The 14094-nt window shown below is 41.3% G+C and overlaps 2 protein-coding genes across 2 annotated transcripts in view; both read right to left on the bottom strand.

Moving 5' to 3' along the window:
* The window catches only part of LOC309687428 (dual specificity protein phosphatase 14), a 179456-nt gene that overhangs the window by 143963 nt on the left and 21399 nt on the right, over positions 1–14094 (bottom strand). The window lies entirely within an intron of this gene.
* On the bottom strand, positions 651–5753 carry LOC309686930 (olfactory receptor 11A1-like; the record flags this gene model as incomplete). The annotated part of the gene is made up of 2 exons (XM_082501603.1): positions 5299–5753; positions 651–1918 (listed from the first exon to the last, which is right to left on the bottom strand). The coding sequence occupies exon 2, from the start codon at positions 1641–1643 to the stop codon at positions 651–653; it is 993 nt and encodes a 330-aa protein (XP_082357729.1). The 5' UTR covers positions 1644–1918; positions 5299–5753.

Genomic DNA, 14094 nt, shown 5'->3' with positions numbered 1-14094 from the left:
TCAATCTAACACATGGTAGTCAAATACAATTAACATAGAAGAGCTCTTTACATTTTACATAACCAGTTAATGTCTGATAAACAAGTAGTTTCTATAAATATTTGACATGAAAGAAAAGCATAACCCCTAATCCCATTTATTCAGTGCAGCAAGATCAAATAGCTCAGTGAGGGAAACAGTTGTGTTGTGAGACTTAATATTTATAGAAAATGTTCTCACTATTAAATGGCAGTAAGTGAGTTCACTTTGAATCATGTGATGGAAATTTATCAACCAATAGAACTTTATATTCATGTGATTTCAGTTTAAATGTGTAATTTTATGCAAGAATTAGCAAAAATATATTTTTATTTTGTTATCTGTTCAAAGTGTTTATGTACAGTTGTTGATGGATCATCTTTTGCTTTTACTTTGCTGTTTGTGTGTTGATCCATTCCCTCTGGAAGTTAGACACACTGATCCCAAACCACCCGACTGTTTATCTCTGCTCAAGTGAAAAACACACATCACACAAAATAAATGTTACGTGCTGCAAGCGTCACAACAGAAAACTAAGTCACTCATATTAGTTTATTTGTTCAAGCATACTGACAAAAACAGATTTTGAATGATTTCAGCTCCAAAATAAGTTTCCTTTTAATCGACATGCATTAACAATAACTCTGACTTTGGTGGCTTTTGGAGAAGATATCACTGCTACAACTGAACAAACGTGTCAGTGAACCACAAAGCAGCTGTTTACATGCAATGCGTATTTTGGTCATTTTCAGCCCGTACAGTAGCGGTGTGAAGAGCGGCTGGCATGTCAGAAAGTACAATGATGATAAAATGCCAAAAACATTTGGCACACCACTGGTGTCAAATCTGCTTTGTAATATCTGAAAACAGCAACCAAAGAAAAAGTTCAAGATGGAGGCGAGGTGAGGCGTGCAGGTGCTGACGGCTTTCTGTCGAGTCTGCTTGGAGCCAGAAAAACAGACTTTGAGGATCCTCACGTAGGTGTACAGGATTAAAACAAGAGGAATAATGACAGAGATGAAAGTGTAAATGAGTCCAAAGATGCTGTGGACTCTGGTGTCAGAGCAGGCCAGTTTAATGATGGCGTAGTTTCCACAAAAAACTTTATTGATGACGTTTCCACAGAGCTGTAGAGGAGCACTCAAAGATATAAGCACGACAATCATAATAAAAGGTAATAACCATGTCAGAGAAATCAGCGAGGTGACTGTTTTAAGTGTCATACATGATTTATATTGAAGAGGCCAGCAGATGGCATAATATCTGTCATAAGACATGACGACAAAGTTTATAAACTCCACACAAGCATAAGTGTACACACAGAAAACCTGCAGGAAACAAAATGAAACAGAAACAGTGTGAACATCAGAGAGGATCTGAAGCAGGAGGAACGGAAACAGCCCTGTACTACCATACAGCTCATTCACAAACAGGCTGCACAGAAACATGTACATAGGTTCATGTAAGCTTCTGTTCACACAGATAACCACAATCAGCAGGAGGTTCGCACAAATGATTGCAGCATAAGACGTAAGAATAATGAGGAAATACAAGTATCTGTATGCACCAGTGTCAAAGTAGGGACTTAGAGTGAAATGTGTAATCTCTGTAGTGTTTATCATCATCCTTGAGGCTCAGAATACCTCACAGGAACTTGTTTCTTGTTCTTTTCTTGCAGGTTACCTGAAGTTCAGTTAACGTCACATAACAGGAACAGCTTGGAAACATTCTCCAAACATACCATTCTGCTATACAATACAAAAACTGAGACACTGCACAGCACAGCCTGACTACCAGTCGCTCCCCACTGAGCTGCAACTGTGTAACCCATTCACATCAGTTTAAATGTGCACAAACAGCATGACCTCATTACCCATCACCCACGGGTCCATCCTTGTTTCTGAAAGTACGAAGATGAGAGACACAGCAGTAGTTAGGTACCGATAATCAAATGACTTCAGCAGGTGTGAGTTTAAAAGGTCAAAGTGTATGAGGGCACAATTAGAAACAGACAGAGGTGGGTAGTAACCAGTTACATTTACTTGAGTAAGTTTTTGAAAAAAATTACTTTTAAAGTACCTTTTTTGCACGATACTTTTTCCTTTTACTCGAGTACAACACAGCCCGCCCTCCAGCACCATCAGCAGCAGGAGCAGCAGAAACACCTCAACAGCAACGTTTGCTTTGCCTTGCCCCACCTCACAGCAGTGATATAGTATGATGCAATCCCATATTAGATTCTTGATGAATGTGTGTTGTTGTTATTCAGCCTGGTTCAATGTGCCCCTTTTTAACTTTGAGCACCCGCCCCTTTAAACGTCTCTGCACGGCCCTGCCTGAGAGCAAACTGCTGCTGAAGCTGAACCATCACCTCACTGAGTGAAGAATATGCAGAAATAGATGCACACCAGAGGTGGGACCAAGTCATTGTTTTGCAAGTCTCAAGTAAGTCTCAAGTCTTTATCCTCAAGTCTCAAGTCAAGTCTCAAGTAATGTCAGGCAAGTCAGAGTCGAGTCTCAAGTCACTGGTGTAAAAGTCCGAGTCAAGTCACAAGTCTGAAACTTTGAATTTCAAGTCCTTTCGAGTCTTTAAAAAAAAAAACGAAAAAATAATGTTGCAGTTATGCTAAATGTAAATATTAGACCATGTAATTTTAAAATCTGTGTTTTTCTCAACACATGACAAAATAGTGAACTTAGAAAATATACACAAATTGTGAAATTGCACCTCTATAAAATGCAGCTCAATTAAACCTAGCTCCAAGAATAATTTTCACCGACAGTTCTGAGATAAGCTGCATGTTATTCTTGGATGCGGTTGTAGGACCGGCTTTAAAATCGCATGACAAAAATATCATACACATTAAAAAAAACTGCATCACCAACGTAGCCTGGAAAACATTTGCTAGTTAGATGAAGTCAGCTATCTCATCGTAGCATATTTATATGCATATTTATAATCATACGGTTCTTGGAGTGAGTGCATACACTCATGAAGTTTAGTAACTTCAGGTCACTGCAACAAGCCCAGGTACAGTTTACCGACGGATGGGTGCAGGACCTTGAAATGCACCGTGTAGAACGAAAGACCATCGTACGTATCATAAGTTTACCAGTCTCACAAATTGTCATCATAAATACACATTCATTAACCGTTTATTAATAGGACCTTTGAGCTCAACGGTAATTAATTAGCAGTGGAAATAATTTCTGGTAGCATCACAGAAATGTAGCAGTGACAACAATACTGTATGTTGTAATCGTACTGGGCAATTAGTGATACAAAAAACCTGTTTTATCCTGTGAATAAAAGTATATGTTTTTGTCAATGTACCATAATAACAGAAGCGAAACGCAATATTGTGTCAGGACAATTCACTATTTATGCACAATAAATAAAGGAGCATAGCGCGACAATTTCTGTTCAGCGCCAGACTTGCTTGTAACCTATATCACCAATTATGTAATGAAAATGACGTATTAACTACAACAGCAGACTGACCTGTGTGTAAATGTTTGGAGCAGACTAACCTGTGAGCTGGAGTGTTCTGGGACATTATATTTGCTCTTTGAATGGCTGCAATCCAGGCCATCCGTCGCGTCTTTGTTACTTCGGAAACATGGCTGAACAATTTCTCTTCAACGACGTAATCCGATAACAACCGATCTCTTTACCCGTCGGCTTCCCGTGGCTGTCATGCGACCGGCTATTGCAGTTAATAATACAACGGCTTCTTGTGTTTCTTTTTATCGCTGTATAACTGATTTTAATTGAAAGCCTGCGTGCGCTAGTACCTCTTGCCACGAGTTCCCAGAATCCTTTGCGGTTCTACCCGTGAATGACGTCACATTTTCAATCTCTATATAATATGCATGTTAAATTTTATATTTGGGGTAAAATATCAAGTCTTTTCAAGTAAACCGGTTCAAGTCCAATTCAAGTCCCAAGTCATTGGTGTAAAAGTCCAAGTCAAGTCACAAGTCTTAGAACATTTTTTCAAGTCAAGTCTAAAGTCATAAAATTAATGACTCGAGTCTGACTCGAGTCCAAGTCATGTGACTCGAGTCCACACCTCTGATGCACACCCATACAACTTATGGTAACCTGAGCTGCCTTGTATGAACACATGTTGAAGATGCCTCGTTCTGTTTTCTCTGAGGCCGCTGTGCCATTTGGAGCAAAGATGAATATAAAGTTTGCAGCACATCTTGTCACTGGAAATTGTTTGCACTGTTTATATATTTATATTATTTACTGCAGGTTTTGGTGAAAACAGCTTGATGTTGTGAAAATCTGAAATCTGGAAATTAGAATTGTTGTGCCTTATTTTGTTGATGTTTTTACACATATTCCTTTTGAAAATACTAAAGTTTGTATATTTATTTATTTTTTGTCTGATAGCATTTATTTATAAAATAAATCGGACATTTCAAACAGTGACTCACTACTTGAGTAGTCTTTTCGCCAAGTACTTTTTTACTCTTACTTGAGTAACTTTTTTGACGACTACTTTTCACTTTTACTTGAGTAATAATATTTTAAAGTAATGCTACTCTTACTTGAGTACAATTTTTGGATACTCGACCCACCTCTGGAAACAGATTGATCAGATATTGCTGTTTGAAAGGCGGCACAGCAGAACGCCTTTCGTTCATGTACAGGTCACATACAAACACCTCAATGTGTTTGTTCTTTACAAACAAATGTGGACATTTCTCTGACCATGTGAAGGAAAAAGTGAAAGTCTTTAGAACCAATAGCCTGTTGCTACTAATGAAGCCTATGCTGATGTAGCTGGATGGGCTACTCGCCTTTCCTTTTCTCTCTCCCTCCCTCGCTCTCGGCTGTGCAACTCGGTTAACTGGGAACCCACCTGCATATTGATTGCATGGTGGCGTCAGCCCGTATAAAGCTAAGCCGGTGTTTTTCTGGATCATTCCTCCCGTGCATTTGGCGCAAAGCAGCAGTAAATGCTGGCACACTGCGACGGACTGATCAGCAAGCGAGTAGATAATATGACAGCCACAGCGCGGCAGTTTTCTGATTTATTCCGGCGTTGTGGAGAGGGGTGCTCGAGTCATCTCCACCAGTGAGAGTAAAGCGCCTCCGGTCCTGGGGGTTTGATCGCTGCCTTCACCTCTCCGTGGCAATTCGCCCAGCCTTAATTGGAGAATCAAGACGCCTGCCTAGCCGCTGTTGTGAGGGCTCCTCCTCGGTGGAGCCTGCTGTCTTGTCCTGTTTTAGCTTGTCGTGAGACTGTTTTTATTAGGTGTGCTTACCTTTTCCTGGTTCACCTGGTTTTATTCTATTTTTATCCTGGACTGTTGCTCGTACCCACGCTTCTGTGATCGGGCTGGAGCGATCCTCTGCCCGAGTGTCCTGCTAGGAACTTTAAATCGCCTCAGTTGCAGGTCTCAGCCTGTGGGGAGCCAGACCGGCTTGCAATTGAGGCTTGGACAATTGCCACCAGCACGAGTTGTAGTTTGATCCGTGGGGTATAAGTCTTCCAGTACTGACCTTACTTTGAGTTTGATTCCATAAAAAGTGACAAAAACATTAGTGTCCGCTGTGCGTGGGAAGAAAACTTCTTTTTACAGCAAAAAAACCCCTAAACTTCCAACAAGCACCGAGTAGCTACGACGTAATGGGAAACTCACAGAGAAACTCGCGGATTCTTCCACTGACCGCGGCACACCTGCACCAGGGCAAACCTCCGCCTGCCCCACTCCTGCTTTACAGGTGAAAATAGAGCAACAGGACCGCTGAGTCTTTGACTTTATTTATTTTCTGCTGTGTTTTACTTGCATCTATTTGAAAGACTGAGTGTAAACACAAAAAATATTTTATTTTATGAGCTGGAATGTGCAGAAAATAGGTTTAAATGTTAAACTAATTTCTTCCAGTCAGAGAATGTTGCAGATAATTAAATTTTTGCTTGATGCATAAAGTTAAAAGATTAAAACTAATAAAACAAGTTTTAAAAAGAGACTTTTCCATTTGATTACATTTTGTATGATGGATTATGTAGAAAAAGTAGAATTGGGCTGAAAGATCTATTTATCACCTATTCAGGTTGTAAATCGTGCTTTTAAAAAGTAACTAAGTAACTACCGTATTTTCACGACCATAAGACGCACTGTGCTAAAAGGCGCAGTCTCAGTTATGTGTGCCATTACTGTATTTAACACACACATAAGGCGCACTGGACCATAGGGCGCATACAAGTACCGTATGCGTATTTAAAAATAAAGCGGGAGCAAACCTGAGTTCGGTACCTTACTCACATTTTTATTACCAGTAATCGTCATCATCAACAACACACAAGCATACAAGTGTGCATATTTAAAAATAAAGCAGGAGCAAAACGAAGTTTGGTACTCACATTTTTATCATCAATCAAACCCATCGAAGTCCTCATCCTCTGTGTCTGAATTGAACAGCTGCGCTAAATCTCCATCAAACATGCCAGGTTCACTGTCTTCACCGTCAGAGTCACTTTCCGTGCCGTGCGGCTCCTCGGAAACGATGCCGGCTTTTGCGAAAGCTCGAACAACAGTGCCAGCAGACATGTTAGCCCAAGCATCTACAATCCATTGGCAAATTGTGGCGTAACTCGCCCGGCGCTGCCTTCCACTCTTAGTGAAACTGTGGTCTCCATCGGTCATCCATCGCTCCCAGGCCGCTCGCAGCCTTACTTTGAACGGCCGGTTCACACCGATGTCCAGCGGTTGGAGTTCCTTTGTCAGGCCTCCCGGAATGACAGCAAGCTCACAGTTCATTTGTTTCACTAGTTTTTTTCACATCGGCTGTGAGATGGGCACGCATAGAGTCACAGATCAACAGCGATGGTGATGCGTGGAAAAAACCACCTGGTCTCCTTACATACACCTCCCTCAGCCACTCTTTCATCATTTCCTCATCCATCCAGCCCTTTTCATTTGCCTTAATGATGATTTCTGCTGGAAACTTCTCTTGAGGCAAAGTCTTTCGCTTAAAAATCACCATAGGTGGCAGTTTCTGTCCATTAGCATGGCAGCCAAGCACAACAGTAAAAGAAGACTTTTCATACCCCGTTGTGCGTATCGCTACCGTGCTGGTCCCCTTCTTCTCCACAGTGTGACTCACCGGGATGTCAAAAGTGAGCGGGACCTCGTCCATGTAAGTGATGTGGCTGGGCTGGATGTTTTTGTCGCCGATGTGTTTGCTGCAGTAGGAGCGGAAGATGGCCAGCTTTTCCTTATAATCCGCTGGAAGTTGCTGCGCTACCGTAGTCCTGGTCCGGATGGAAAAATGGCACCGTTTCATAAAACGAAAGCACCAAGACGGACCTCCTTGGAAATGTTCAATGTTCATCTCTTCAGCTAGTGAAACTGCTTTTAGCCGAATGGTGACCATCGAAACGCTTCTCCCGCTCGCTCTTTGCTCGATGATCCACCGCTCGAGTCTTTCCTCCAACTCGGGCCACCTCGCCTTATGTCCGCGGAAACTCAGCTGCGTTTTCTTGACCTGCCGGAGCTTGTTTTCCAGCTTCCTCCATTTGCGAACAATCGATTCGTTTATCTTAAATTCTCTCACTGCTGCTCGATTTCCATGTTCCTCCGCGTAGCTGATGGCCTTCAGTTTAAACTGTGCTTCGTAAGCGTGTCTCTTTGCCATTTTCAGGGTTGTTAAAACAACGATGTTCTGCATAATGCACATACCTGTTCTTTTATACAGGTATGTGCGATTGTCCCGGTATATACGATCAACGCCCACACTTCACCCTTTAACGTTCTCATGGTGTTCTCTACTACGTCCTCCTTACAACACACAGGGCGCACTGCGCTATAGGGCGCGCCGCACTTTTTGAAGAAAATCTAAGACTTTTAAGTGCGCCTTATGGTCGTGAAAATACGGTAAGTAATTAATTACTTTTGAAAATAAGTAATCAGTAAAGTAACGGGATTACTTTTTTGGGGAAGTAATCAGTAATTAGTTACTGATTACTTTTTTCAAGTAACTTGACCAACACTGGTAGCGAGCCTGACGCTCAGTGTCCTTTTATTCTTTTAACATATTTTTCTGTTGTATTTCAGTGAAAGGAGGACGAGCCAGTGGCCCTGGGACCTCAGGTGGTGGGTCGTTTTCACACTTTCTTTTGTACAGCACCGGGTGGGCTGTAGTGATTTTCTTTTTGTGTGATTTTCTTTTGGGTCCACGGCTGCTGGTGAGGCCAAGTTCCATGATTGTTTTACTTTGTCTTGTGTGTAGTCTTCAGTCATTAATGATTCAATGATATGTGCACATGAATGAACTTCATCAGCAGGTTCTGAATGGGTTAAACACAGAGCGATGAGAGTTAACAGACTCGGTAAACCAGCTCCGAAGGACTTGGCTCCATCTAGTGGACATTCTTAGAATAACTATCAGTTTCTAAAAATGGTCTTTGTATTCCAGGTTGTATTTAGCTGTCAGTTTACAGGCTGATCTGTTCTTTCATGTTGATGTATTTTGTATTTAGCTCCATCTAAAGCACAGAGAGCTCTGGTTTATATTTCTGTAATTCTAATGTCTCAGTTTTAAATGGTCTTTGTCTTCCATCCATCCATCTTCATCGCTTTATCCGAGGCCGGGTCGCGGGGGCAGCAGCCTGAGCAAAGAGGCCCAGACCTCCCTCTCCCCAGCCACCTCCTCCAGCTTGTCCGGGGGAACACCAAGGCGTTCCCAGGCCAGCCGAGAGATATAATCTCTCCAGCGTGTCCTGGGTCTGCCCCGGGGCCTCCTCCCGGTCGGACATGCCTGGAACACCTCGCCCAGGAGGCGCCCAGGGGCCATCCTTGTCAGATGCCCGAACCACCTCAGCTGGCTCCTTTCGATGTGGAGCAGCAGCTGCTCTACTCTGAGCCCCTCCCGGATGGCCGAACTTCTCACCCTATCTGTAAGGGAGAGGCCAGCCACCCTTCGGAGGAAGCTCATTTCCGCCGCTTGTATCCGCGATCTCGTTCTTTGTCTTTGTCTTCTACGTAAAATATTTAATGATTCATTTATGTGATGAAGAAAGATGGACACATTAAAGACGAAATAACAAACAGGAAATCTGTAGTGGAGAAGAGGAAATGTTGCCACCTGGTGGCTGTGAAAATGATTGCCTGATTATTTGTTCCAGTATGATATCATTCTGAGTATTATTCCTCCTACAGATGCTGTCTCTTTTCTCTCTCTTCTTTTTTGAGCTCTTTGATTTGTATTGAAGGAATCTGAAGGATTTTTCAGCCTGAATTTCTTTTTGTTTGGTTTGAGTTGAGTCTTGATGGTTTTTAATAAATGCATTAACAATGAACTCCATGTTGCATTAAACTGAAGGATCATCTTCAGTTTCCAGTAAGTCAGATCAGGTAAAATCTGAAAACTTGCTATCAAGTTCTGTGTACCAGGTTTTGAGGTAGGTGGTTTTGTTGTGGTGCTCGCTATGGCTCAGGGTCTGAATGTTTGGGTCTGCCTTTTTCCAAACACAGACTCAAAATATTTATGATAATTGTCAAATCCTTAATGAATACATTTTCTGTTAAGCCCTTAGTGACAATCTTACACATTTACAGTAGAATTGTGCAGCTTAGTCCTAAAGTATAGTCTACCAAATGTGCTGTTGACAGCATCAAAATCCAAAAACGAATTTAACTGTCTTCCACATTATGCATATCAGCAGAGAAATCAACATGGCAGACTCCAGGAGGTGTTTTTGTTGAGCACATTGTCAGCAACCTTTTGTCTTATTTCATTTGTGTGTCTGATCTTCCTCACATTGATGGAGGACTGAGGATGTTTGGTCTGTTTGTGTCAAGCAGACGTCGATGACCACTGAAATCCTAAAGACTCAGGTGTCCTTAAAAACAAGTAAAATGTGAACATACATAGAAACAATGTGTGTGTGTTTGGTCTCCAACAGTGTTTATGTGGGTGGTACATGCCAAAGATGGAGATGGATGAAGGAGCCAAGGTTTCCCAGCACAACATTGGACTGGATCCAAATGATCAGTGTCATTCACCTCACATGTCAGTGGTTTAAAGTTGAGGCTGATCAGTGGATCTATATGGTCTTACCAGAAACACTTAGCAGTAATTTACTGTCAAGCAAACAGAAACATTGACCACTGTGTTTGAAGAAGGCCCTCTGTTCTGTATTAACAGAGTACAAGGTCTTCCTTTTTTTTTTCTTTTTTTTTTTTTAATTTTCTTTTATTTTTTTTATTTATTTTATTTTATTTTATTTTATTTTATTTATTTATTTTTTGCCTGTCCCGTTTGGCTCTTTTGCATCAGAATTATTGTCTAAAGGCAAAGAAAGATGCCCAACGGATTTACTTTACCAAACAGACCATCCCAGCCTTGCCGTAATGGTCCATTTGATTCACCTTTTATTGTTTATTTTATTTTCACTTAATGAATACGGGACAGACTTGACTGGAGGAAAGAGAAACAGCTGAGAAGAGGGACGGGGGAGAAGGGCAAAAGACAAAAACCAACAGAATGGGCAGAAAAAAAAATGCATCTATCGATCACCTGGATCACCTGCTGAGAAAGAAAAAAGAAAGCAAGCAGAAGAGAACAAGAGTAATAGAATAAACAACATCACAATGATATATGGGAATATGACAGTAAATACTAAATGTTAAACATTATTGTGCAGCACATAAGATCAACAGAACACAGTGTGCTTTGAGGTAGGAGCAAAAAGGGTGTAGTTTGTGGGTGTGATCACCCGTGTGTACACCTGTGAGCATGGACGCGCTTGTTTTTTAAAAGGTTCCTTCATGTAATGATCTGCTAGAGGGTGTGGGGGGGCCACAGCCCCGTCAGTGGTTTAAAGTTGTGGCTGATCAGTGGATCTATATGGTCTTACCAGAAACACTTAGCAGTAATTTACTGTCAAGCAAACAGAAACATTGACCACTGTGTTTGAAGAAGGCCCTCTGTTCTGTATTAACAGAGTACAAGGTCTTCCAAAATGATTCAGCCCAAGATTTGAGGCAAACACCCTGTGTATAAAGAACGTCAGCCTCAAACAGCAGACTGCAGACGATGCAGACGATGCAGCAGATGCAGCAACTGTAAGTTGGTGTTTTTCCCTCTAAGCTGAGATCATTGGATTTCAGAGATTAACTAACACTAATAGCTAATAGATGCATGGATACAAATTTAACCCAAATTATTTACTCAAAGCAACAGAATTCATCATCTTGCATAGATTTAACAGTAAAGGATACTGTAGTTATTTTACTGTTGTATAAAGCTAATACTCAACATTAAACATGTCCATTCCTAGAGTGATGCATTTGATTTACTTAAGTTCATAAATATGTAACATGGTGTAATTAAAAAAACTAATGATAACACAGATGTTTCCAGATTTTAGAGATCATTGAACAGTGTCAGAAGGAGATTGTTTGATTCTAGTAGTCACTGTTTCTTTGACCCTCTGGGTTGGTTCAAAATCACCACCCTTTCAGCTTGTTCGTGGCCACCAACAGATTAGGTCTGTAATTTTTATTATCTTTATGTTTTTTTGCCATTTTTTCTGCATAAAGCTTTTAAGTAACTTCAGCTCTTTTCATAAATATAAAAAAATCAAAATTTCATTCAAATTCAGAATTTTAACCCTTTAAATACCAGTTAAATCACATAATTTTAATGATTTACATAGGGATAAAAGCATAAAATCCCCATTTCTTTCTAAATAATACATGCAAACTGATTTATTTTCTAACCATGATGGAGGTTAGATGAATAGCAATAAAGTATCAATGAGTTTTATGTATCTTTGTTTTTTTGTGCAGTGACAGAAAAACAAAAAAAAATCCCTCTCAGCTTGTTCGTGGCCAAAAATGGCCACCCCCTGTTTACATTTACAAAATACTATAAAATTAATATATATTAAAACATTTTTCTACTTTCATTGACTTGATTTTTTAAATTAGCACCAGTCCTAGTCATGAAAACCAAAATATAATTCAAATTCAGATATTATACCCTTTGAATACCAGTCAGATTATGTGTTATTGCTACGCTTTTGGGGGGAAATAGTAATAAAGTTCACATTTTTTAGCATATGAATGGTGAAACCTAATATTTTTTACTGTCATTGCAGGTCAGTAACAGTAACTGTAACAATGATTTATTTTTACTTCATTTATTTATTTATTAATTTTTTCTTTGGGGGGGAATGAATGGCCAAAGAGAATATCACACATGGTGTGTTAGTGGCCAGAAAGGCAATTTAATGACCAAATAACCCCTGAAATGACCAAGAAAATTTATATTCCAGTATGTGTGTGCTTCTGCGTGCATCCTCATTAGCAGCACGATGTACTAACCACAGTAGAGTGGTTGTTGTAGGCACACTTTCTGCACCTGGTGCAAGGGGCTGCTGTTCCAGTCCTGCAGGTGCGCCTTTTGCACCTTCTTCTCATTTCGTTGGTGGGGTGTGGGTCACACTCTGGGTCAGACTACTGTATCTTGAGATCAATGGCAGAAGTGGCTGAGGGACATGGGTGTCTTGCAGTTGTTGAGGTCACCAGCATGTGTCCCAGCTCTCCCAGGATCACTCTTCATCTGTAGGTTGTAGAGCACTCCCCCACTTCAGTGAAGTTGTTTCCGGTGGGACAAAGGCATCGTATCCCAAGACATCCAGGAGATTGGAGAGAAGAGCCAGCAGCCATCAGTTAGTTTTCCTTCTGCAACTCGAGGTGCCAACATCCTCTCTAAGTTATCCAAGCAGTATTTGTGCCTATTGTAGTCCAGGATTGCTTCTTGCTTTCACGCATCCTTTATTCCCCATCATCGACTGCTGGTTCCTTGTGTGTTGCTGTCAAAAGAAGCACATTCCTCTGTTGCTTTGGCATGTGGGATATTGCTGTGGAAGTTTTATTGAAGCCAAAGACAGACAACAAAATCTTCCTCTGTTGCAACTGAAGGAGCTGGGGAGGAAGCTCTGGGTTGTTTCCCCTGTGCCAGTTTTCATCTGAGGAGTTCCTCTACCAAGGTGCCCGAAGGAAAGACGTTGTCCTCGGAGCTCCTCCGTCAGTTGGAGTCTGAACCCTGTTCCCTTTTTTACTTCCTGAGAACTTCCAGTGTTGTCATCCAACATGCTATGTATTGCTTTATTCTGGTTTAGGCTCACATCTCCACTTCATCTATGATCCTCCAGTCCTCACACCTTGGCCTCCCGTGCAGCTTTGTAAGGGTGCACAGCAGCTAAAAGATCTCCTTTGTTATAAAAACGTCAAAAGTAGATCTCAGGCTGCTAATGCAGGGAACTGCATACAGGCTGAGCCCTGGTTTGATACCAGTGGGTACTGGATGTAGAGCAGTCTCTCTTCAGTGGTGGGACCCACATGGTTTTCCTTTCATGAGGGATCCACTCGGTCACTCTCCTCGGTCTCAGAAAATGCTCCTATGTTCTTTTCCATCAGCTGCTCAGCCTCCACCTCCATGCCCCCCAACCCCAATCCTCCCCCAAAGAAGAGGATTCAGGCACTGGCTAGTACTCATCATCTTTGGAGAGGAAGTTTCTTCATCTTGGGCAGATGTCTTTTCTTCAAGGACAGAGGACTGCTGCTGTCCTTGCTCTCTGACCAGATCACACAGACAGTGCTTGAAGCAGTGATGACCTTCTTGCCATACAGCCAGAATAAATGATCTGGAAGCTGTTAGGCTTACTTACAGCAGTAGCTCTGTCTGCACCTGCAGAAACTCCAGGACACGTTTGCAGTGTTTGTTGTTGTTTGTGCTCCAGCTGCAGCTGCAGGTTTGAACTCTGCAAAATGTCCTGTGATTGGGTTGTTTTTGTTTTTGTTTCTAGAGTTGATATTTTGGGTGTGGTCTCTTTTTATGAAAAATACAAGAGTAAAAGTGTTTTTAACATGTGCTTCAAAGCTGAGTTTGACTGGGAAGCTCAAAGCTCAACAGCCTGCATCCACAGAAATTCACTGCAGCCTATGTAATGTTTGAATTTATTCCAGTCTATCTTGCAAATACATGTTTGTGCTGCAATGTCATGCACAAACACAAACTATTAGATCCTTAAGATCAAACCTATG

This window comes from Aulonocara stuartgranti, assembly GCF_965226115.1.
Source record: "Aulonocara stuartgranti genome assembly, chromosome: 14".
Lineage (NCBI taxonomy): Eukaryota > Metazoa > Chordata > Actinopteri > Cichliformes > Cichlidae > Aulonocara > Aulonocara stuartgranti.
The sequence above is the reverse complement of the archived record's forward strand: the minus strand, read 5'-3'. Positions and strand labels throughout refer to the sequence as shown.